Source organism: Oryzias latipes, chromosome 2 (assembly GCF_053564925.1).
Source record: "Oryzias latipes strain Hd-rR chromosome 2, Olatipes_Hd-rR_3.1".
Classification (NCBI taxonomy): Eukaryota; Metazoa; Chordata; class Actinopteri; order Beloniformes; family Adrianichthyidae; genus Oryzias; species Oryzias latipes.
Genome location: NC_136238.1, coordinates 37,207,074 through 37,233,286, shown reverse-complemented (window position 1 = coordinate 37,233,286; position 26,213 = coordinate 37,207,074). Strand labels below are relative to the sequence as shown.

The window sequence follows — 26,213 nt, the reverse complement described above, 5'->3', positions numbered from 1 at the left end:
GGCTAAGCTAACACCGCTCTGGGATATGATGGAAGAGTTCCGAAGATTTCGGGCTCAAAACGAGCAGCGAGAAAACCAGGTCGAGATTCTGGAGAAAAGACTGGACGATGTGGAACAGCAAGTAAGGATGAATAATGTCATTCTCACTGGAGTACCAATCAAGCCTCGAGCTAGCACTGCTAATGCTAGCGCTAGCGTAGCTAGCAGTGCCAATAATACGGAGATCAGTGCTGTGTCTCTGGATCAGCAAATACATTCATTTCTCACATCTAAAGGGATTTCCCTGGATCTCAATACCATCGAGACCTGCCACCTGCTCCCCAGGAGAAAGGAGACGGATAAACCAGCGATCCTCATCAGGTTTGTGAATCACAAACACAAGCTAGCTTTGATGAATCAAAGGAAACACCTGAAAGGTTCGGCTGCTTATCTGAACGACCATCTGACCAGAAGGAATGCTGAAATCTCAAAACATGCACGGCTTCTCAGGAAGCGTAAGCAGATTGAGAACACTTGGGTTAAAGGCTGCAGGATCTTTGTCAAACCACTCGGTCCAGAGGACCGGTCCAAGGTTCTGGTTGTGAACACCATGAAGGACTTTGAGAAGTGTTTGATCACGGTCGTCTGAATCAACGTGGAGTAATAAATCAAAGAGCCAAATAATTTCAAGAAATATGACACCTGGAATCATCACTTTCTCCATAAGTCTGACGTCACCTGAATAGCAGCAGAGTTCTGACCTGCAGACAACTTGACCTCAACTTTCACCGCAGCTGATATCAGCTGAAGAAGGATATGGACCTGAATCTAATGTCTGCAGACATAACATCGAAGGGAACTATAAACTCTGCTTTGAACCCAGGAGATCAGCTGTTATCAGTAAAAGAAGAAATACCAACCTTGGACAATCGACAGTTATGGACCCTTTTTACTTTCCCCCTACGGCATTACCTTATTATAAAAAAAAAAAAAAAAAAAAAATACAAAAAAATATTTAAAAAAAGTAAAACAAATGTTTAATCACTTATTGAAAATTGTTAAATTGATTGACTTTTAATGATATTACTACACTTTCTCCAAAACTTGATAAATTGATTCAAAAATCTTTCCTAATGTAGCATAATTTTGCACATGTTTTTAACTTTTGATACTTGATGAAATTTTTGCTATGAAAATTCCTGAAACAGTGTTGTTTGCTTTAATAATATAGTATTATGTTTTATTCATATGAATGGCTTTTATAAGTAACATAAGCTGCATATATTTCAGATGACTGATCTGCATTTGCCATGTTGATTTCTAAAATAGTTATTTTTGACGTAATACTTAAGTAATTCATCTTTGTCATGTGCTTTATCGATATCTTATGATTTTTAATTCTGTCTGATAAAAACTGGGAACCGGATATTGATAAATCATGTAATAAAATGGTTACAGTATAATCGGGGTGGGATTATATAAGTTCGCTTCCTCCCACTCCCTTTCAAGCAATATTTATTAATATGTCTAATTATCCTAAGTTTGATTAGTTACTGTATGAATGTATAACTGATGTTTATATTGCTGTTGTGTATTATTTCTACTACTTAATTGCTTGAAATAAACCATTTCAAATCAAATCAAAAAATCAAAAACCATTTCAAATCAAGACAAAGAATCCAAACAACAACATCTGATTGGTTGACTTTTGGAGGGAAAGCTGCAACAGTCTTCTGTGATTGGTTCAGCCGTCCCTGCCCCCACTAGTCCACTGCACAGGGGGCAACATTCCAGGGGGGGTTGGTAATCTCCTCCTTCTATTGTTTCTGCCCCACTGGCTCTTTCAAAATAAAGGCTTGTTGTAGCAGAAACCTGAATGGAACATCAGAATGGACTCAAACTGCTGCTGGTTTCAAAGCCTCGTTCTCAACTTCCAGCTGAACTCTTCATGAGTTTGAGCGTCTGTGACAAACTCTACAGTTGAACAACAGCAGTGAAAATCTCCATGGATGTCAACTGGGAGAGAATCAACATGAGATTTCCAAGAGTTTCTGCAGGAACTCGTCACAAAGTCAGGAGCTGCAAGGCCTGATGGGAGATCTGGGATCCTATTTTGGCTCTGCTTTTCTCCAAAGATGAAGAACATCTAGAAATAACCAATAAATGCTGATCTGGAACATTCTGTCTGGGAGTCTGACTGACACTTTGACACTTTCTACATTCTGCTTTGATCCGGGTTTGAACCTGCTTTACTGCCACCACAACACATCCAATCCCAGCCCAGAACCTGAAGCTGGTTCTGAACATGAAGCCGGTCTTCAGGGACAGCAGGACTGATGAGTTAGTGATCTTCTCAGATGGACTTCAGACCCTTAGAGCTGAAACTCTCACTTTTCTCTAGGAATCAGCTTCTTGTTGACGACACACTGCTGCAGTCAGGGGAACACACAAGAAACACACACACAAAGACACACAAAGGGGGAGGAGCTTAGCTCAGGCATTGAAGTCATGGTTGAACTCTTCTGGGACGGATTTTAGACACAGAAAGCGCTCGTGTTGTAATCAATAAGATGATTGGTCAGCTTTAGCATCAATGGAAACATCACATGGTCTTTCATTAAAGTCCATTTAGATCATAGTTACAGAAAGAAGAACTGATCAGAAGTCATGAATCAATGGATATTCAGAAACATTCAGAATATTTCACTAGTCTGATTGGAATCACTCTATTCAATAGAAACCAGCAAGAAAATGTAGATTTTCTCTCATGACCTCATTATTCATGTGAATTTATCAGCTGTAACCCATAATTCAGACAAATGGAGCCAGTAATTCCAGAATAATCCTCACATAGATGTTGTGTGTGGAGCCCGTTTTCCTTTAGATGATCCAGCTCTTGGTCCACTGAACCTCCAACCTTCTTCCATTTGTTCAGCTGCTGGACAGAACAAAGAAAAACAAACAGATGTTTTTGCTGAGTCAGGAAAATGCCTGTTGGAGCTCCAACATGATTGTTGACGGTGTTCCTCCTCTTTCTGCTCCGCTGACGTCCTCATTTTCAGTTTCCTGATCAGACAAACTAAACTCTTTACAGGTTTGAATCATCAGAAGAAGAAGAAACTTCCACCTTTGTGCCACATGCTCAGAGAATCCACTTCCAGAACAGCAGAGATTCCCGCCACATGTGACAGAGCATCCAGGTGATCTCCAACTACAGGACATCATCACCTGCCTGTGACAGTCACACCTCCATTCTAGATGCAGCCAATGACCTCTAGGCTGTTTGAGGGTCAGAACAACATGACAGCCAGGAAGACCATCCCTCCTCCTGACCACCAGCTGCTCTGTCTCACAATGGCTGCCATGAGGAAGACTCCATGAAGAGTTAACGCCCAGAGGTCTGCTGGACCAGACACCATTCCTGACAGAGTGATCAGAGAGCAGAGCAGCTGCTAGACGTCTGATGTCTGACAGGAAATCTTCTAGCAGATGTCAGCTCCATCCCATCAGACGTTAGCTGACAGACTGGCGGCCATGAGCTGGAACAGCAGTCAGAAACACAGTCAGAGGGTGGAGATGGGCTGCAGGTGAAGCAGGAGTCCCCGCCAGAAAAGACGCTCAGAACTCCTCCTCTTCTTCAGCTTTCTCAGGGATGAAGCAGAAAATGCTTTTTCCAGAAACATCCCTCCTGCCTCAACCCACTTGTGTCAAATAGGAACTTCTGGAGCTGCTGGAGTCAGCTGGTTTCCATGGCAACGGCTGATGAAGGACAGGAGTTTATGTAAAGTGAGACTGGAACATTGATGTAACTGAAATGACAGAAAGAAGAGACTCAGCGTTTTCCAGCAGCTTCTTCCTGCAGAAACATCAGCAGAAGAGAAGCAGCAGCCATGAAGGGACTGAGGACAGACGGACATCCAGCCAGAATCCAAGCAGCACCTTCATCCTGATGAAGCTCCGCCCTCTGACCTCCATCAGTCATCTCCAGGTTCCGCCCCCAGTCTGCAGCAGCTTCATCTGCTGCCTCCATCCTCTCTCTGTGAGTCTCTGCAGAGTTTTTCTGCAGCTGCTGGTTTTTCTGCAGCAGCAGCAGCATCAGAGCCAGAGAGCCAAAGAAAGTGGAAAGTCTGAGAAGGAAGCAGCTCTGAAGCTCTGCAGCTGACGGTGCAGCTTCAGGACTCATGAGGAGGAGCACATGCACGGCTCTGATGCTGCTGAACGTCTGACTGAGATGATCCACATTCAGAAGAGAGTTTCAGAGTGAAAGACGTGTGGAAGAAGAGAATCCTGAATGTTTCTGTGCAGACATGAACTCAGTCAGAGAGCGTCTGAATGTTGGAGGATCCAGAAGAAACCAGGAGCTCATGAAGGTGGTTCTGTTGGAGCAGAGAGCAGAACTCTGATCCCAGTTTCAGGAACAATGCAGGCTCATGTTCTGGACTGAAGAGTTCTCCTGAAATGTTCTGTTCAGACTTCTTCAGGATCACATCTGTGTGTGAATGTGGAGGTTTGTCTGAACCAAGCTGCAGCTCACTTTGAAGCTCCTTCAGGCTCACACAGCAACAATGACAAAGACTGAAGCTGCTGTGCTGCCCTCTAGTGGCAAACATGGCATCTGCAGCACACATTTCTGCATTTCTCAACATTTTTGAAGCTCATCCAGAGAATGCCAAAAGTGTGGAAAGCAGTAATCAAAGCAAAAGGTGGCTACTATGAAGAACCTACAATATGACATATTCTCAGTTGTTTCACACTTTTTTGTTATGTATAGAATTCCACATGTGTTCATTCATAGTTTTGATGCCTTCAGTGTGAATCTACAATTTTCATATTCATGAACATAAAGAAAACTCTTTGAATGAGGTGTGTCCAAACTTTTGGTCTGTACTGTAAATAAAAATGTTACGTGTTTTTCTTTTGTCTTAACCTGAAAAAAATCTGTGAATTTATTTCAATTTTTCCCTATTTTTTATTGAAAAAATATTTGTAGACACAGAAACAAGAAACAGCATTAAAATCTTTGCAGATTGTTGATGAAAAATGTTTGCATTCCAAAGATCTTTAATTTTTTCACAATGCAGCGCCTCCTCCTCCACTTTCCTCTTTGAGGCAGCAGAAGCTCCTCCTCTTCTTCATCTTCCTCCAACTCCAGCTGGACCTGGATGTTCTCACAGACCATGTGGCCTAATGGACAAGGCGTCTGACTTCGGATCAAAAGATTGAGGGTTCAAATCCCTTCATGGTTGGAGGCAAAACTTTCAGAGACTCCCACAGTGAGACACCTGCTGGCTGTTCTTTGTAACTGCATCTGCAGCTTCTAGAAACGTCTTTGTTTCTGTTTTCATCTTTTCCAACAGTTTGTTTTCTTCACATGAAGCCTAAAGAAATGTCCTCAGAATGATGGAAACAGTTTTTCTGCAGCTTGAAGCTGTTCTGGAAGATTTTCTTCTTTATTGCAGAGAAATCTCTCATTTGATGAGACGAGGAACTGCAGCAACGTTTAGAATAGAATACAATAGAATGCCTTTATTGTCACTGTACACATGTACAATTCACATCACACACACATGCAGTGAAATTAAAGCCGCTCACTATTCAGTGCAAACATGCAAGAGAGAAGTAAACTCGCAGAATAATATAATAATAAAATAAAATAATTTCACAAAAGGAAGAGCACAATTTACGAAGTGCAATCTACAAAAGAACAAAATCTACAATGGAAATTTCTGCAGAGAGGTAGTTATAACAAACACAGAAGAAACCTGCTGTGTCCATGAATGCAGAGATATATTGCACTTAATGTATTGCACATAATGAGATGTTGTTGACATGATGGGATGCGCATAGTGAGAGAGAGAGACATGGGGGGTGGAGCTGTCAGTGACCGTGCATGTGGGAGTTCAGGATGGTTATGGCTTTTGGGAAAAAACTGTTTTTAAGGCGGTTTGTCCTTGACCTGATGCACCTGTAGCGCCTTCCTGAGGGCAACAGGTCAAACAGTCCAGAGCCAGGGTGGGAACTGTCTTTTATGATCTTCCCAGCTCTGCCTAGACAACGGGAAGAATAGATGTCCGACAGGGAGGGGAGAGGGGAGCCGATGATCCTCTGAGCTGCTTTGACTACCCTCTGCAGTCTCTCCCTGTCACGCCATGGTGCAGCTGCCGTACCACACTGTAATGCAGTACGTCAGAAAGCTTTCTATGGACGTACGGTAGAATGTTATCAGCAGGCTGGGGTCCAGATTGTGCTTCCTGAGGAAAGTGGAGTCTCTGCTGAGCCTTTTTGATGACCGGAAGGTGTGGACCCTCTCCACATGCTCTCCATTAATGTAGAGGGGAGCTGGGTCGGAAATCCCCTGTAGTTGGGGATTTCCGATGCAAAACTTGACGTAATCCAATACAGTGCTTGTGTGTGTTTCCAGCTCCTGGTGTTGAAACATATTCCAGTTTTCCAGTTTCCTGGAAAAGCTCCACATTTCATTGAAACCATGTTGGAACTTTGTCCATGAGGTCACATGGTCTGGAAGAAGCCCCAGTTCCAGCTGACAGAAGTCTGGTTCTGATCCATCAGATCTCACTAGCAACAGAACCAAACCTTCACGTGTTGCAGCAACAGTTTCCATGTTTGGGAGGATCTTCTGAAGAACAGCTCAGTTCCAGATCACATCATGATGTTTGATGTTTTCTTCATTCCAGGAAATCATCTGTGTCTCCTTTGATCTGTGCTGAGTCAGCACTTTGACTTCTTTTCAACTTTAGATCCATCATTTACAATCAAGGATTTATTGATAAATATTATTTATTGACAGAAAATAAAGAGTAAATGTATTTATCATCCAGCAGTGATTGTAAGTCTTTTATTTTGAAATTCCTCAAGGATGATCATCATGGTGGGATTTCTAGATCTGCATGAACTCATCCTGAATCCAAAAGACACTGGAGCCTCAAAGAATCCAACCCATCTCTGCCAACATGAGGCTCTTACTTTGAAAAGTCTCAGACTTCCTGCAGGGAAACAGGCTTTCTGCTGCTGCACTGACAGATGTGCACGAGCTTGAAAGAGCTTCCTGACTGAGGAGCTGCAGACTTTCTCCTGCAGAGCAGCAGCTGACTTCAGCGTCGTCATGGGAACACAGTCTGCTGCTGCTTCTGGAAACGTCTTCAAGGCTGTGGTGGGACTTGTTGGTCTGGAGGACAGATTCTCTGAGCAAATGCTGCTTCAGCTTCAAGCTTCAGCTCTTTTCTTCTGGCAGAGCTTAGAAGAAATGGAAACCTCCTTTGTTCTGACTGTTTGCTCCAAATCCCAGATTCAGGAATTCCTCCAAGAAGTTCAGCTCAGAGATCATCAGCAGAGAAAAGCCTGAAGTTCTGATGGAAAATGACAACAGAACATGATCAATATTATTGATCCACATGGAATCCAGAAGAAACTCTGAGGTGAAGACATGAAGACACAAGCTTCAGAGACATGAGGAGAAGTCAGAGTGGATTCATTCTGGACTTTCTTCTCACATCTTCTCTTCAGAACTTTGTCTTTGATCCTTCAAATCTTCTGAAATCTGATCATCCATGGATTGTTTTTGTGGGATCAGATCCAGAGTTGCTGAAAGTTCTGCTGCCCTCTGCTGGTCAAAGTGTCCAAACAGCAGAGAGGAGATTCTCTGGGATTCATTGGAGTCCAGATTCTCCTGGATGTGAACAGTCTCTGCTTCTGGAACAGAAGAGTCCTTCTCAGAGCAGCATTGAGGATCTGTTCTGTCCGGCTGAGAGCGCTCCCTGCTGGTAGGAGACAGAACCACATCAGCTGCTTTTCTTTGGCCGTTCAGAAACAGTCTGGAGACTCTAAAAAACCTCCACTTCCTGAAGCAAACGGATGCAGAGCATCATGTTTGATCCTCTTCCTTCAGAAACGGCTCCATTGTTCCATCGCTCAGCAGTTTGACTAAAGCAGCTGAGAGTCTTGATGCAAACAGACCTCAGCAGCTCATCCAGAACGCCATGACAGAAGCACATGCAGCAGCACGTGCACGCTCCCAGAGAACAGCAGCTGATCCAAGTCCTGACTTTGAGGTGAGACCTTTCTGTTCTGCTTGGACCACACTTCAACATGAACTTCATTTCCCATCATTCCATCTGTCAGGAGAGAACAGCTGCAATCAGCTTCCTTCAGGAATGACTGCAGGTAGAAGGATCTTTCATTCTTCAGCACCATCAGGACCCACATCCAGCCCATCAACAGCCAGAACATCAGTGACATCAGCGTCTCATCTTCATCACATCATCATCATCACAGGACCACCTCTACGTTTTTACAATCTGATGGATTTCAGTCTTTCTGCAGCTTCTCATCAACTGGATTGTCAAATATTTTCATTTCCTGTTTTCTGTTTTAAATGTTGAAGAAAAATCTTACCAGTTTTAAAAAGAAGAGACTAATAAAGTTATGGGAAAGACCCTGTCTGCTGCAGGACCTGTGCAGGTGCATTGTGGGTAATAATGCTCTGTTTGGGATATTTGCTGGATTCTGGATGTTGACAGTTGTGTTGGTCTTGATTGTTTAGCGTTGTGGTTTGGATGTTTGTTGTTATTTGTAGCACAGCTGAGTAGGTTCTTCATAGACAACATGTTGCTCTGCCAATGTGCCTTTGGGCCAACTTGATTGGGCTGTTTGGAAGAATAATGAGGATAAATGAGAGCCTCCATCAGATCATGTTTCTGCTGTTTTTCAGAACTGCATCTGAACCTGAAAGCTGTCTGTCATATTTATGCAGCCTTTTCAATAGAAACTGAACAAAACTGCTGATTCAATTGATTTCTCCATTATGTTTGTGTCTACTTTGTGGGGCCGGTTTAACGTCGTGCTGGTTTGCGGCGCCTTCCATCCGTGAAACCAGGGTTCAATTCCTGGCTGCTCCCTATTCCCTTCTCTGCTGCTGTGCCAGTCCCAAGCCCGGTTGGATTGAGAGGATTGCGTCAGGAAGGGCATCCAACATGAAAACATTTGCCAAGTTAACCATGCTACTCATCCTCAAGGGAGTGATGTTTCGCTGTGGTGACCCCTGATGGGAGAAGCCAAAAGTGAAAGAAGATTTATGTCTACTTCATTCTATCTTTCAGTCACAAACACACTGGTTATACTTTAGCTTTTCCCTTCATACTATTAAACCTGATAAAACATGTATGGGGCTGTTTTCACTGCTGGCTCTGTGTGTGTGTGCGTGTTTGTGTATGTGTACACACAAGTGAAGAAAACAAAGAAACATTTCAGTTCAACATTATATTTCTGCAGACCTGCAGACAGTGGAAAAATAGTCAAATAAAAACAGGAATAACAGTTCTTCTAATGTGTGATTTTTTTCATTGATATTAAAACAGGGATTCAAATATTAGAAAGCTGAAAGATCATATTGTTCATCAATAATGCATTATCCTATACACAATCTAAAAAATAATTAAAATACAACATTGTTATATTTCTCTGCAGTGAGGAGGCCATTTGATATTCTCTGCATTTTGATTCTTAACTGCACTGTGTGACCCTTGTCCTATCCTAGGCACTTTAACATTGGGAGTTGGGTCATCTAGACCCACTAGACAGTGCGCTAAACGTTTTTTTTAATGACTTGTGAACCTCACTGGTGTCTTTGGATTACATGAAATCTTTCCACCTTTATCATGGTAGGAATAACACGTCAAAGTAAGGGTGGGGTCATCTAAGATAGCACCAGGGTTACCTGAGTTGTACTTACAAATACACATTGGTATTTATTGATTACTTTATTTTAGTGTAAACTTACACTACAAAATATCAATTAGAATACCAATAAGGTACCAGAGTGAAAAGCAGCAGATTAAGAGGTGTTAATAGATAAAATCTTAACGATATCTATCTCTACTAGATGTTTACTCTAATAATTCCAAACAACTCATTTCTATTAACAGGTACAACTAAAATAATTCATTTTGTGAAAAGTTTTACATATTTTGTCAGCAGTAAAATTCATTGTCTAGTATCATTACACATATATTGAAATGTATTGATCATTTACTTTTTTGCTTTTGATAATTGTGGCTTAGAGAAGATGAAAACCTAAAAAAGCTGTCCAAGAAAGTCAGGATAAGACAAGACAAGACTTTATTGAACCCATGAGGGAAATTCAGTTGTTACAGCAGCCAAACAAGAAATATAGCAGTTAGAAAAACAAAGAGTCTGTACAAATTAAAATAGTAATAAATAAATAAGTAAATCCAGCAGCAGTTTCAACAGTGCTAAACTGTATCATTATATAGCCTAACTGCTGTTGGGACAAAGGACCACCTGTAGTAATTCATATATCAAAACAACCAAAGTTTTTCGTTTTTTATTTTTTAGAAAAATGCATTTCTACACAATCAATACTCACTTGTGCCTCCCTCTAATGAAATTACTGCATCAATATGGTGTGGAGGCCATCAGCCTGTGGCTCTGTGTACATGAAATGAAAACTCAGGTTGCTATGGAGTTCATTAGAACATTGGGGTTTCACCCCAGAAGTTTTGAGCATTAAAAACTTATTTTAACATATTTAATTTTTTGAGATACAGAACTTTTGCCCTTGTAAAATAAAGCCTTCTGCTGTGGTACAGAGGTTGAGAGGTTGACCTCTTATCAGAAAAGTTTAGAATCTAGAGTTTACAATAGATCCTTACATAGTCAAGAAGAAGTCTTGCAAGTTCTCATGTGTGCGTTGAGATTAGATACTTGACTAAAATGTTTTTTACATTCTTTACAAGAAAAAGGCTTTTCTCCTGTGTGAGTTCTCATGTGTGTTTTGAGATTAAATGCATCACGAAAACGTTTTTTACATTCTTTACACAAAAAAGGCTTTTCTCCTGTACCAGTTCTCATGTTTGTTTTGAGATTAGATGCATCATGAAAATGTTTTTTACATTCTTTATAAGAAAAAGGCTTTTCTCCTGTATGAGTTCTCATGTGTTTGTTGAGATTAGGTCTGCAACTAAAGCTTTTCTCACATTCTTTACAAGAAAATTGCTTATCTTTTGCATGGATTCTTGTGTGAATTCTGAACAGAGATTTGTTACAAAATCTTTTATCACATTCTTTACAGATATAACATCTTTCATCAGACCCAGTTTCCATGTCAGACGGGTTAGTAATTATTGTTGAGTTTTTACCAGACCTGATAGAGGAAAGCCTCTCTTCTTTTGGATATTGTTTGTATTTCTTACCAACATTTGTTTTCATGGGATTTTTTTTAACATCAGAGTCACACTGACCTGCTGACACGTGAGAGCTGTCCACACTTTGGACTTGACTTCTGTCCCTCCTCTTCCTCTGATCTCTGTTCTGTGGGTCTGTCTCTTCATCTGTAGTTGATGTTGATTCTTCATGTTGGTTTCCTTCTTCATCCTGACTATCAGTTACATTAAAGCTCTGCTGATTGTTTAGATCTGCTTCACTGTTCTCGTCTTCCTCATAAGTAGGAATCTCCATCAAGGTATCAGTCTCCTGCTTCAGATCAAGCTGATCTTCATCCTGACTGATGTAGAGTTCCCCTGGTTCCTTTTTAATCTGTGGAAGTTGTGGTTCTTCCCGTTCTACTCTGAAGCTCCTCTGATGGATGCAGAGATCTTCCTCTTTAGTCATCCAACACTGGAGGAGGTCTGCAGGGACACAAGAACAGGCCCTTTAAATTTTATGGTGACTTTATGTATTGTTAAGTAACAGTAAGAAATATTGTAATATCATTCAGAATATGCACAATAAAAAACTTAATTTTTTTAAAATACATTTTTTTGTTTTCTTTAGCACAACAGTATAAAACTGCGGCTAAAACTGCGGCTAAAGCTGCGGCTGGGTCTGTCACACAGGCATCCTCCCACATGGGATCCCAACGGGATATAGACACCGTTAACAATAATCGAAGAGCACATGCCCGTAAAACAAAACAATTAAACAAACCGGTATAAGTAGAAATTATTCCAATGTGTCAAGAACCGAAACGAAACACAAATAAGTGCACAAAACACAAATGGCGAGCTGAAAAGTCAGCCGCCCTGGTGCTTGGGCCACGTCAGCTTATGTGTCCGTGCCTCCACCGCAGAGGGGCGGGGCCGACGCTGTAGATGGAGAGCCAGGCAACCCAGGACGACCAGGGGATGACGTCCAACCTAAAATAAAGGAGATGGGCCAATCGCCTCCCAGATACCACCGCATTCAATTAACATAACTAACAATCCAAAGCGAGGAGAAAGCTCATCCACCCCCGAAAGGCTCGGCTCGTAACATTGTTTTAAAATAAAAATGAAATTACAGATAAGTAATTCATAAATGGTACAAACAGGTCTCTAATGTCATCTAACTGTATACTAAAATTAAATCATGCTGAGATAAATAGGACAGATTTACTAGAAAAGGGACGGAGGGATGACAGAAAATGTACTTTTAACCTGATTATGTCTCCAATTATTTTTAAATGAAATTACAAAAAAGAAAACAGTCTGAAAACAAATATAATGTTTGAGATTCTTGCCATTATTCACAGTAAACATGCAGGCATCTATAGTAAATGTTTGACACAGTCTCTGAGACTTATTTCAGCACAACACCAGCTTTGTAATGTTAGGAATTACACCGTTACATTCACATGTCTGTTACTATATTTATTTTATTTAGAAATCACCTCCAGAACCAGGAAGTGAACATAACGATAGTGTGGAGATGAAGATCAGAGACACACTGACCTGCTGACACGTGAGAGCTGTCCACATTTTGGACATGACTTCTGTCCCTCCTCTTCCTCTGATATCCGTTCTGTGGGTCTGTCTCTTCATCTGTAGTTGATGTTGGTTCTTCATGTTGGTTTCCTTCTTCATCCTGACTATCAGTTACATTAAAGCTCTGCTGATTGTTTAGATCTGCTTCACTGTTCTCATCTTCCTCATAAGTAGGAATCTCCATCAAGGTATCAGTCTCCTGCTTCAGATCCAGCTGATCTTCATCCTGATTGATGTAGAGTTCCCCTGGTTCCTCTTTAATCTGTGGAGGTTCTGGTTCTTCCTGTTCATCTTCAGTTTGTGGAGGTTCTGGTTCCTCCTTTTCATCTTTAATATGTGGAGGTTCTGATTCCTCTTGTTCCTCTTTCATCTGTGGAGGTTCTGGTTCCTCCTGTTCCTCTTTAATCTGTGGAGGTTCTGGTTCCTCTTGTTCGTCTTCAGTTTGTGGAGGTTCTGGTTCCTCCAGTTCTTCTTCAGTTTGTGGAGGTCCTGGTTCCTCCTTTTCCTCTTTAATCTGTGGAGGTTCTGGTTCCTCTTGTTCCTCTTTCATCTGTGGAGGTTCTGGTTCATTCTGTTCCTCTTGAATCTGCAGAGGTTCTGGTTCCTCCAGTTCCTCTTTAATCTGTGGAGGTTCTGGTTTCTCCTGATCCACTCTGAAGTTCCTCTGCTGGTTGCAGAGAACTTCCTCTTCAGTCATCCAATGCTGGGGGAGGACTGCAGGGACACAAACACAACAAGGAACCTTTTATACGTTTACAGCACTTTTGGATAGAGCTGTGACGCGGTGATAAAGCAGCAGGGGGCACAGTGTCACGGTTAACCGTGTGTCGTATTTTCCCTGAGATAGAAACTTCTGTTGTAGAATCAGTGAGGATGTGTGCCGCTGAAACCGCACACGCGTGTGAGTAGGGAGCACGCCTCGTGCAGCACAGAGGCAGTGACAGACGTGCGCAGCCGAAAAGGTCAGGTGAAAGCCGTGTGCAGGGAGAGAAGGAGAACAAGTCTGAACACAGGACTAGCAGAAAAAGTAAATTATCAGCAAAGATAAATGTGTTTAATGCGTTTATTATAGTTCCAATAACGCACCATATGCAGAATTAAAAGAAAAAAAACTTTCAAATAAAAATATGATGAGGTCATCACCACGGTGATGCGGTTATCATGACACCCGTACTTTTGGATTTTGTCAAGCACCAGTAAAATCAGTGATCATTGGAGAAAATGTCTGAGGAGTCTGGAGGACCAGAAGAGACTGATTGAAATGAATATATATGCAGAGGTGGGTAGTAACGCTTTACAATTACTTACGTAACTTAAGTAATTTTATTTGTATAGCACAATTCGTACACAAAGTCAAACAGGAAATGATTGGTTTATCGCCCGGAGAGTAAGTTAGTGTAGAACCACCACTGAGTGACAGACGGGTCCCCAAATAAAAAGCATAAAGCTCAAAGGGCTTCTCTGTCCCTGTGTCCGAATTATTGCCATAACCCCTATATAGTGCACTATATAGTGCGGTCGCCATTTGGAAGCGCTGTCCGAATCTACAGTTCAAAAATCGAGTGGACTAAAAATTTCCCAGAAGTCTCTATGAAAAACCAGTGTGGATCGATGCTCACTCGATTGGCGAATATTGACCAGAATGCACTGCGTTCGGACCAGAATGCAATGCGTATGAGCCACAATGCATTGCGTTTGAATTATTCGAAAATGGCAGCTGGTTGGGCAAGGAAAACAACCTAAACATGTAAGTATATTAAAAAGTATCTAGTATCTGTTGTAAAATATATTTGTAAATACGTAAGATGATGTGTTTAATATGTTATATTCTTCAATCGACAACCTACATTGTTTTGAAGCTCATCAATTTCGGTAATGCTAAAGCTAACACTAGCGCGAATTAGCGCCGAAGGCTAAAAACAAATACTAGATATAACATCAAAAAGCAGTGACTTCTAACCGTAGTCATAAGTTATTAACACATGTTTTAAATGTGTTTATATATGTAGGGACAGACGAGGATAAGGAAAATCTGATCCATCTGTGGATGGAGAAAGATAGCCTGTTTGTTTTCAGGCAAGCTCGTGCCGGATGAGTCTGAGTTAGAGACACTTGATCAGATTTGTCTTTATTTGTTAATAAACGGTTAATCGTTGTCATAAACGGGGTAAAGGTTTTTGTTGAAAGAGCAAGAAGGGAGGAAGAGCGACAGGAGAGTCCGTTAAGCTTACATGAGTTGAAAATATTTTTCAAAAATGTTATGTTGTCGTTGTTTTTCCAATTATTTTAATAAATGCCTAAACAAAAATGGATTATTTACATGTATTATTTAAATCTGAGCCATTTTTAACAATCTCAAAAGGATTTTCATATAAATATCAAATGTACATATTTACAATTTCGTTTATAGATGTCAACATTTATTTTTATAGATGTTAACAATAATTGTGGTCTTCCAGAGTCATGTGTCACAGTTGGAGCTGAAAGGAAAACAGAAATTTGTCCTCGCAGACAGACGCCACTTTGCTCGTCCTGCTGGTTCCTGGTGTCATCCTGGTGGCCAGGGCATCCAGAGGAAATCTTCTGATACGTCTGCTTCTCCTCCTTCCCGCCCTGTGATGCTGCATATCTGCTCGTTTTCGGTTTGATCTCACGAAAAAGGGTTGAATTATTGCCAGGAACACGGACAGATTCATATTCAAAGCTATTTTCAGTAAGGTAGAAGAGAAAACTACAGAAAAAAATGCCTCCTCGCAAGAGCCCGTAAATCGTTCACTGGCACAAAAATATTTTTTTTTTGCCATGGACAAATATCTTGGGGGTTTATTTCTGAGCAGATACATTAAGTCAACACCAATGTGTTTGTAATTTTATTATTTATAAATCAGCTATGATCAGAACACAGCAGATTAATAAATAGTCTTCGTAAAATGTACATATTTATTATGTCTTTACTTTGACAAATAGGTGTCATTTTCCGCGTTAAATAGAAGTAGTTCGCCTCCAGACCAGGTGGTGGCGGTAATGCGCCACTTTGTTTTCGTGTCAAGCGCCTTATGAACAACACCCGAAAGAGAAAAGTAGTGAGCATGGGTGTCCGAATAGACCTTTTTCGCAAAAACCGGAAGTACGTCATCAACGTGTAAACCTAGTTCCGGTTTGTGCTTCGCTGGCGGAGGAATGGCAGAGCCTAGAGTGTTTTCGAAGAGCCTGAGTTGTGTTCCGAAGTTCACCAGCACCGATGTGATGAAGAGTGTGAAGATGCAATCATCCACTAAAGGAAACAAATTGGACATGGGATATAAATTCGTCCACGAAGAGTTTATCCACCATTACCAAGGTAAGCTTCAGCTAGCTTTAGCCATAGCCGCATCACCGGTAACTCTGTGTGTTTACGTCAACTGTAAATCCTGGTGTTATTAATTTGTAATATAAGGCATCGCAGTGAATATGTTGTGTGTATGTTTAAGTGAAAAGGCATGAGATTAACATAACACCCAAAAATTTGGTGAAGCTGTAAATAAGAAATGTTAAGTTGCCCAAATGCGTCTTCATTCTTTTTGCTGCGGTTGCGGCACTTTCTTCACTTACTAGTATTATTTTTCTGAAAGTATGGTGAGCAGAAGTCCTCTTTTCCTGGACATGTCCTCTCTTTTGATACTTATATAATAAAATAACATTGAACATAGATGAAATGTAATTATATTTGCTTCATGTATGCAGCTCTGAACACCAATTACTCTCGATGAAATATCTCACAAACTCACTTCACTCCTCTTTTTTACAAACTCAAATCTGGTCACCCTACTGACAGTTATAGTTTCATGTCATTCTGAACATTGATGTAGCAACATAAGTATGTCCTAATTTTAACCTATATAATTTATTGTGTCTAGATATCACTGGATGCAGAAAGTGCCAACCTGAAAGCTTTCTTCTGCAGTTGTGTGGCTGCTAAAGGATTTTGCAATCACATAGTTGCCATCCTGTTCCAGACCGCACATTATTCACAGCTGGGTCTGCAGGCTGCTCCACCCCCCTGGCCTGCACGAGTGGCTTGCAAAGATGGCACAGGTGGGTTTGTGATCATATTGTCATTATTTTTTAAGAACGTATGTGTATCCATAACAACTCTAAATTATTATAAAAACACCCCAAGTAGTTACTACAGACTTTAATTGCTTTCTGCCTTTTACTTATAAGGGAACCGGTTAGTGAGCTGGTGGTGCAAAAACCCAAAACAGTTGGCAGGGACGGTCTGAGGTCCACACTGTACAAGGCATACAGGTGATTAACTTTTTGTTGCTTTGTGAGCAAGTTAAGTTTGTTTTTTTTCTAATCTTTTTCTAACCAAATTATGGTTACAGCAGATATAATGAATTAAATTTAAATGTAGTTATGCACTTATGTCTAACTTTTGTGTGTTGTTTTTCTCTTGTGTAGGACCACAGCCAGATCCATATATGATGGCATCTGGAAGCAGATTATGCCAGGTGCAGCCCCAACCTCTCAAGGCTGTGTTGGATGGGGTTTCTGAGATGGAATGAAAGAGAACTTGGATATATATTGTGGCAAATGCATGAATGCATACCTTAAATTACACTTATCTTGTCTTTAACAATCAGTTCAGCCTTCTGTCTTACTGTTGATCTGTAATGTTATTTTTTATTGTAAATGTTTGATGTTATTTGCATACCAAAAAAATTAAATGAGGCACAATTTTGACCAAAATTGTTTTATTTGTTCATCTAATTCTTTTTGTGAAGTCAAAGTCACATTTCAACAGAAAAATATTACGAATATAACAATTATATTTAATTAGATTTTAAGAATATGTGGAAACACTAAATTTTTCCATACTATTTGAACATTATACATTATTTACATACCAAACATTAATTAACTCTTCAAAACAAAAAAGTCCATGATAATTTGCCAAAACACGGCGGTTAAGCCAGATCTGATTCACACCGCCCATCAGTGTGAGCGGCACAGAGAGTTCCTGATGTGGAAGGACTTTATCCTACTGATCACTCTTTCCACTATAATTCTGAGGCGGGTGATGGCTGTGGTTTGTTCTGTTTCCTCCTTGCTGATGGAGCTGAAAGCTTAAAAGGTGGAATGATGATCTTAGATCCAATGTCAGTAAGGAGGTCTTGAACGAGGAACTTTTGTCCGCCATGACATCGTCTCCTGGCTCCAGCAAAGGAACTTGGCTTCTAAGTCATGGATGTAATCCAAAGCCTCATCCAGAGCACCTGTGAAGATAAAGAAATTAAAAATCAGTCTTCATATATTTATGCTACCTTTCAACACAACACAGTAATCATGTTTTGAAAAGTATGTTAAGTATTTAATTACAAATACATTTCATTTTTTTTTTTTAAGGAAATTACAAAATGACAAAATGCTCAAAAGTGATTAAATACATGTAATTAAAATAGGGGAGAGCATGAACATCTTTTATTATAAATATTAATTTGTTCAGGTAGAAATGCATTTATCCAATAACGGTACACATAGTTGACTAACGTTAACCAAACACATTATGAACAACCTTACCTGCAGGTGGGTGTGTCACGTAGTCCTGATCCATCTTTACTGTCTTAGCTTAGCCACCATGTCGCTAGTATCTTCACAGCTTAGCTGCATAGCCTGACGTTTGAGGTTCTGTCATATACTGACTCCCTTCTCAAAGGATCAGTAAAGTTGTTCCAAGGGAAAATACTCGGGGCAACACCACTCTTCAGGCGACGAACGACGCAGCCGCACCACAATCCCGGAGCGAAGTTACTAAGTGCCGGCAGCAGAGGGTGCTACCTGTGTTTACATTAAAACTATGCCCTTCATCTCATCGGATCGCCTATATCCATTTGGGTTTCAGGTTTGGATCCACAGGAAAATAATGAAATGAAAGGTAAGGCTGTTTTTGGTTGGAAGACGAACAGCCTGGAACGCAACAGAGACTGCAACTCTTCGACTCTGCCATTCTTCATATCTGCTGCTACGCTAACAGGAAGTTGTTTTACACGTCATTGACGTATTTCCGGTCGAAAAATGCGGAAGTGTGAAAAAGGTCTATTGCTTTGAAAATTCAGAGGACTATATAAAGAACTATATAGTGCCGCCTTATATAGGGTTTTAGTAGATAGGGGCTGTGTCCGAATTCCTACCCTAATCCCTAACTACTAAAAACCTATATAGTGCAGCACTATATAGTTCTCTATATAGTTCTCTGAATTTTCATAGCAATTCGGACACCCATGCTCAATACTTTTCTCTTTCGGGTGTTATCATATGGCGCTTGACACGGAAACAAAGTGGCGCATTACCGCCACCACCTGGTCTGGAGGCAAACTACTTCTAACGCGGAGAATGACACCTATTTGTGAAAGTAAAAGAATAATAAATATGAACATTTTTTACAAAGACTATTTATGAATCTGCTGTGTTCTGATAAAGGAAAACGTGGCTGATTTATAAATAATAAAATTACAAACACATTTGTGTTGATTTAATGAATTTGTTCAGAAATCAACCCTAAAGAAATCAACCCTCTTTTTTTACCGCTGAACGACTTACTGGGTCTTGCGAGGAGGCATTTTTTTCTGTAGTTTTCTCTTCTACCTTACTAAAAATAGCTTTGAATATGAATCTGTCCGTGTTCCTGTTGGCAATAATTCAACCCAAAACGAGCAGATATGCAGCATCACAGGAGAGCAAGGAGGAGAAGCAGACGTCTCAGAAGATTTCCTCTGGATGTCCTGGCCAGACATGAACAACTTGTGAGTTAAACTTAAAGTTTTTTTTAGTTAAACTTAAGCATTTGTCACTAATTGTGCTCAAGGTTACACAATCTGCTGGGTAAGACTTTAACATTCTTTTTCAACATTGGATTTTGGAGTTGTACAGTCTAAGTACATGAAACACTTGTGAATTCAAAGTTTAGTCATTTTTATTCAGAGTCAAACCATATCACTCGTTTAAGACCGGATTTTCGGCAAGACCATCGAGCATCTGGTGGAGCAGCTTCGGGTTCCTCACACTCTGGGGTGTGGCACATCTTATGGTGTGGTAACCAGAGCCTTTTACATGCCACGGTCCACTGTGAGCGACGTTGTCCACAGGACGGCAGACCGGATCCTCCAGCTGATGAGCAGGGTCATCCAGCATCCAGTGTGAATGAACTGCCATTAGTCACCTCTGGTTTTTTAGCAGCTTGCTGGGTCTTCCAAAAGGTCGTGGGGAGCATCGATGGCTGCCACATAAGAATAAAGGCCCAAAAAGAAAATGCAGCTTGTTATTTTAACAGGAAACTTTTTTATTCCATTGGACCAGCCTGTATGTGACTCTAATGCCAAATTTAGAGATATTTTTGTTGGGAATCCAGGATCAATCCATGATTCACAGGTTCTACGTAAAAGCCCAATTTATGTAAATCAAACATTACCCACCTGAAGGATCCTTTTGGGTGATGGTGGGTATCCCTGCATTGCTCATCCTATCACGCTGCTGACACCCTACAGGGAACCCATGAGGAATGTGGTTGAGGCATGTTACAACAAGCACCACTCCAGAACACGCTCTGTGGTGGAGAGAGAGCATTTGGCATGATAAAGATGAGGAGGAGAGCAATTTTCTGGGGGCACTGGAAGTAAAACCAACCTTTGCAATGAAAATCATTGCCTGCAGTTCAATTCTCCACAATCTGTGCATCAGCGAAGGGACTGCTGGGAGCCACTGCAGGACGACACCAGGTGCATGCAGGACGAGCAGAGTGGCGTCCGTCTGCAAGGACAAATCTCTGCTTTCCTTTCAGCTCCAACTGTGTCTCACATGACTTTGGAGGACGACAATTGTTGTTAACATGTGTAAAAATAAATGTTAACAAAAACGAAATTGTAAATAAGTACATTTAATATTTATATGAAAATCCTTTTGAGATTGTTAGAAATGGCTCTGATTTAAATAAAACATGTAAATAATTCATTTTTGTTCATGCATTTATTAAACAAATTGGAAAAACAACGGCAACATTACTTTTTTTGAACAATATTTTCAACTCAAGTAAGCTGAACAGACTCTCCTGTCGCTCTTCCTCTCTCCCTTCTTGCTCTTTCCTCCTCTCCTCTCCTCTTTCAACAAAAACCTTTACCCCAATATGACAACAATTCACCGTTTATTAACAAAGACAAATCTGATCATGATCAACAAGTGACTTGACTACCATCCGGCACGAGCTTGCCTGAAAACAAACAGGCTATCTTTCTCCATCCACAGATGGATCAGATTTTCCTCATCCTCGTCTGTCCCTACATATATAAACACATTTAAAACATTTGTTAATAACTTATGACTACGGTTAGAAATCACTGCTTTTTGATGTTATATCTAGCATTTGTTTTTAGCCTTCTGCGCTAATTCGCGCTAGCGTTAGCTTTAGCATTACCGAAATTGATGAGCTTCAAAACAATGTAGGTTGTCGATTGAAGAATATAACATATTAAACACATCATCTTACGTATTTACAAATGTATTTTACAACAGATACTAGATACTTTTTAATATACTTACATGTTTAGGTTGTTTTCCTTGCCCAACCAGCTGCCATTTCAAACGCAATGCATTGTGGCTCATACGCAGTGCATTCTGGTCAATATTCGCCAATCGAGTGAGCATCGATCCACACTGGTTTTTCGTAGAGACTTCTGGGAAATTTCAAGTCCACTCGATTTTTTAACTTTAGATTCGGACAACGAGGAGGAGCTAAGATGGCGGTCCGTGCAGTCAACTTTTTGTGAGCTGCAACGGTCCGGTCCCAAAATATCCCTTTTGACCTCATTTTCAAACTGCTGAACTAGTTTTGCTTTGTTTTGTTTTTTATCACTCTCAAGTCTTACCACTGTAAATAGACAAGAACGAATTGGGAAAAACAACAACAACAGCAATATTAAGAGCTCCTAGAATGCCACGGGAAAAGCCTGTATCGGAGAATCCAACTCCCGCATCCAAAAACCCAGAGATGACAACACATGACCACGAATACGCCATGGAAGTTTCCTCGCTGTCTGCTAAAAGAAAACCCCGGTTACACCCACTAAACCCTCCGTTCCACCTAACAAGGTACCCGTCTCTAACAAAAGTGATGCCGAGTTGTCAGCATTAACTGCCGCCATCGAAAAACTAACGGCGAGATTTGACGACTTTGACGGAAGACTTCGGGAAAACTCTGTGATTCTGGCTAATCTGAGGAAGATCACTGAGGTAAACGCTGCTGATATAAAGGACTGCAAATCCAAAGTGCATAATTTGGAAAAGGAAGTTTCTTTGCTGAAAAAGAAAATGATGACTTAAAAGAGAGGGTGGTGGAGATGGAGCGATATAAACGGCGCTGGAACCTGAAGTTACAAGGTTTGAAAGAAAAAAGCGAGGAAAACACCCGCAAAGAAGTCCTGGAGATCCTGGCAAAGATCGCGCCACAGCACACATCGGTGTTGGAAATGGTTGTGGATACAGTACATCGGCTGGGGAGGAAAGAAACCGGGAGGCACCGGCAAATCATCATCCAGTTCAAAAACCTCACAAACGTCCCAACAAAACACCACCGACCTCTCAACACAAGCTAACGCTGCTAGCCTGCTAACAAGCTAACGCTGCTAGCGCCTCGTGCTGTTTACTTCCGGGTCACGTTGCAGAAACTTTATTTAAAAAGAAACGCATAAACTGCCTAACTTTCCTCAGGTCTTTCATTTTCTCCATTTTTCCCTCCTTTTCTTGGCTTTCAGCTCACTAGGCATGACCTAGACGGCGCCCTCATGTGGACGGATGAACACATGACAGAGGGGAAGGACAGAGCTGCACAGCAGGGACGAGCAGAGACCTTTGGGTCACGTGGAGCAACAATTAAAAACAGTAGAAACTCCAATAAAACCAGTAGAACCAGACTGGAAAAGCTCAAAAAGTTCAAAAAACTTCTTGAAAAATGCAAAACTATATGAACTCTGAACACTTATGACAAATAAATGGTAATTAAAAACCTTTATGGATCAGAACCAACAGAAATAACAGGTTAATGCTGGTCAGACGTGCACACACAGGACCCTAGGGGGTTTGAACACCTGCCCTTTCTGCTTCCTATTCAAAAGTGTCCTCTTTGTTTTGAATGATCATGAATACATTTCTGTTCAGCTGCGTCCACACTGACCGCCTCTCTTTCACCGCGTGGATAATTCTCTGCTCGCCGTCTGTCCACAAATGTGTTCCTGAGCTGGACGCCGCCTGTGGGCGGAGCTTCCAGCTAATGTTTTCAGCCTGATGGCGACATGGAGCGGTGTCTGTGTTTCTGTCATTTCCACTGCATGAAGACACGGATGATGCTGAGAGGTCAGGTTTCTGGATGATGAAGAGTTCTCCAGAATCATGGGGAATCACGTCTCCATGTCTGGATCCTTCAGATTCTCTCCGTTCAGTGATCTTCTCTCCTGATGAGTCTGAAAGACGGACGCTTCCGCCGTCTTTCCGTCTCTCTGACCGACTTTGAAGGCTTGCTGTCCCATGTTAACCCCAGAGGAAAACTACAAACCAGAATCAAATCAGGGACTTTTTTCTGATGGTCTCCATGGAAACCAGAAAGCTAAAGTTCAGGAGATGATCAGACTGTCTTTCCATCAGCAGCAGCTCTCTGTCTGGCCGCCAGCTCTCCTCCTGGAGCCGCATAGCCAGATCAATGCTCCAGCTCCATGGGCCCTGCAGCAGACTGAAGGGTGAAGCCGCCTTTGGCCAACAGCAGGCAGGACGCTTCCTGAAACCCCGCTGCCCCCAAAGGGAACCAGCAGGTGAAGAGAATGAATGGAAGTTCAGGAGAACCATGGATCCATTCACTAGATTGATGTGTTAATCTAGTGAATGGATCCATGGTTCTCCATGGGCGATCCGCTCAAATGGCACCGCAGGACCTCAGATGGCGTCTGTACCATTGACTTAACATTGAAAGTGGCCACGCCCACCGCGTGAATCCCGTTGGGTGTGAAGCAGCTTTCCAGATGAATCCAAAAGTGTCTCCAACCCCCCAGTTTGGTATCAAACCATTTTCTTCTGAGCTGCAGCTCGTGTCTTTGCAGCTCCGCTCGGACTCAGAGCCTCCAGACGTTCAGGTTTCAGAAAAACGCTCTAAATGAGTCCAGGAGTCACTTTGGACTTTAGCCAGACGTCTGAATTCAACACAGAGCAGATCCTGCAGGGACAGGAAGCTGCTACTAAGTACAGAATCAAACAGCAGGGGATTTTCAAAATAAAGGAAGAGTATTTGTGGTGAGGTCACAGCTTCCTCATTCCGGGTCTGACACTAAATGTTTCTGTTGAACAGAATGTTTTCTGATTGGTTTAGCCTTCTTTCCACTCTGGATCCTTCAGGTTCTCCATCTTTCTGGATCCAAATCCTTCCAGTCACAACAACTTCCTGTTTAGAGGATCAGATGCAGAAGAGAATCCAACATAGAACCGGAGTCACACTGGATCCAGCTGTCAGGAAGGGAAGGAGCCAAAATGCAGAAACTGGACTCAGAGGCAGAAACGTCAAGATTTGATCAATAAACAGAAACAGGAGAAAATCCATGGAGAAACCAAAAACTGATGATCTGACAATGTAGAGCTGAAAACAGAGACTTCTACTGACTGAAGACAACAGAGATGAAGACATGTGGATGATTGACAGGAACCTGGAGTGACTGACAGATAGAACACCACCAGAACCACTGAAGAACGGACCTGCAGAATCCTCACAGCAACAGCAGGAGAACATTCATTCTCAGTCAAACTGTTGCATTCTGGGAAGGAAAGCTGGAAGACAGGGCTGCTCAATCCTGGTCCTAGAGATCTACCAACCTGCCTGTTTTCCAGATCTCCAAGCCCTGCTAGCTGCTGATTGGCTCAATCAGATGTCTCCAGATTGTGACTGGATGAACACACCTGGTCCAGGTGATCAGCAGGAAGGAGTGCAGGGAGAGCTGGAGAACAGGCAGGTGGTAGATCTCCAGGAGCAGGAAGGAGCAGCCCTGCTGTAGGACGTCTGTGTTTCCAACATCTGGATTCAACTGGATTCTTGTTGATTCTGCCTGCAGCACATTGTGCCGACATCAAGAGCCTCCAGTGTTTGATTCTCCCAAGTCTGGGATCAAGTGAACAAACTCATGTTGACTAGAGTTTGCTGATATCCAAATGACAATTGGATCACTTTCAGCTCCAGGGATCAGAAAAGAGTCGTCTCCAGGTGACTTCATCTCTGGTTGTCTGCTTTCAAGGAGCAAAAAGTCTTTTCCCACTTTGAGCCCCGCCCCTCTGGAATCCTGATCCTGATGCTGGTGGTCTGTCTGCAGCTGCTTCTGGATCTTGGGCCTTTGGGCCGCATTTACCGATTTTCTGACTACATCTGAGTTTTTTGACGACCAGCTTACATCATCTTTTAAAAGTGACCCATATCTGATTTTTGCATTTGCACTATACAATGCTGAAACTATCAAACGTAGACGTTCTGAGGACTACGTAGCAGTATTTCCGCACTCCGCGGACCTCTTTCGGACTTTTGTGACTGCGGTTGTCAAGGAGGCAACGCAGTGACGGAAGGAGGCGTTGCCTTGGGCGCTCCAGAGGGGAGAGGAAAAAGGAAGGCTGCTCGGCTCTCTCTGAGTTTTGAATGAGGGAGTGTTTGCAGATGTGCTGTACTAACAGTTTGATCCAAGTGTTGAACCTTTCCTACGCAATGACTTCTCTTTTCTGACCGTAGTCAGAAACGCGAGGGGGATTTCCTCGGGGTTCTCTTTTCCGTTCTGAACCCTCAGCCTCCAGAGTGGGTTAAGAAAGACTCCAAAACTTTTGGGGGAGACACCTTATTTTTAATTTACTGTTCTCCGACACTCCCCCGCTCCATGCTCACCCCCCCTCTCTCCTTACACACAGACACACAGGCAAGCACGCGCGCGCACACACACACACACACGGTCCCCATCATACACGCCCCCCAAAGAAATAAACGGCTTCTAGCCTGTTTCAGAGCAACGGTGTCCCGCTTCATTAGTTACCGTTTGCGTCCGGACCGGGACCGGACCGGGAATAACAGCGGTTTCCGACTACGGTCTGAAGCCTGAGGCTGAAAGGTAACACGCTGACAGCAAAATCAGCGCACAAAAGCACTTTAATAAGTCATGGGATCTCAGTTGGTTGTCACGGTGCCTGTCAGTTCACCTCCCCCCCTCCTACAGCTCTCACCACCTTGCTGATTGGAACCAGCTGATCCTCATCTTCTCATCATCCTGCCGGTCTTCATAAGGGAGCTCTCACCAGTATTCTACGCCAGTTTGTTATACTCACTCCGGTGCTTATGCCTGGCCTCTTAGTCTCAGCTAAGTTTATCTTGTCTCCATACTTACCACATCTTGTACTCACCTTCAGGTTCCTACCTTG

The 26,213-nt window shown here is 42.0% G+C and overlaps 1 protein-coding gene, 2 long non-coding RNA genes and 1 other non-coding gene across 4 annotated transcripts; 2 read left to right on the top strand and 2 right to left on the bottom strand.

Moving 5' to 3' along the window:
• The first annotated feature begins 5,152 nt into the window (after positions 1 to 5,152).
• trnar-ucg (transfer RNA arginine (anticodon UCG)) lies at positions 5,153 to 5,225 on the top strand. The gene has a single exon. It is a non-coding gene; the product is annotated as a tRNA-Arg (tRNA).
• Positions 5,226 to 7,535: 2,310 nt separating this feature from the next.
• LOC111948727 (uncharacterized) lies at positions 7,536 to 14,152 on the bottom strand. Its single transcript, XM_078937425.1, has 3 exons — positions 12,723 to 14,152; positions 11,256 to 11,642; positions 7,536 to 9,037 (listed from the first exon to the last, which is right to left on the bottom strand). Exons 1-3 carry the CDS (start codon positions 13,450 to 13,452, stop codon positions 8,997 to 8,999), a joined length of 1,158 nt encoding a protein of 385 aa, XP_078793551.1. The 5' UTR covers positions 13,453 to 14,152; the 3' UTR covers positions 7,536 to 8,996.
• A 2,829-nt stretch (positions 14,153 to 16,981) lies between these two features.
• LOC144988609 (uncharacterized) lies at positions 16,982 to 17,486 on the top strand. The gene is made up of 2 exons (XR_013652551.1): positions 16,982 to 17,042; positions 17,199 to 17,486. It is a non-coding gene; the product is annotated as an uncharacterized LOC144988609 (long non-coding RNA).
• A 2,189-nt stretch (positions 17,487 to 19,675) lies between these two features.
• Positions 19,676 to 20,782, bottom strand: LOC144988473 (uncharacterized). Its single transcript, XR_013652405.1, has 3 exons — positions 20,421 to 20,782; positions 20,210 to 20,340; positions 19,676 to 20,013 (listed from the first exon to the last, which is right to left on the bottom strand). It is a non-coding gene; the product is annotated as an uncharacterized LOC144988473 (long non-coding RNA).
• Between the last annotated feature and the right edge of the window lie 5,431 nt (positions 20,783 to 26,213).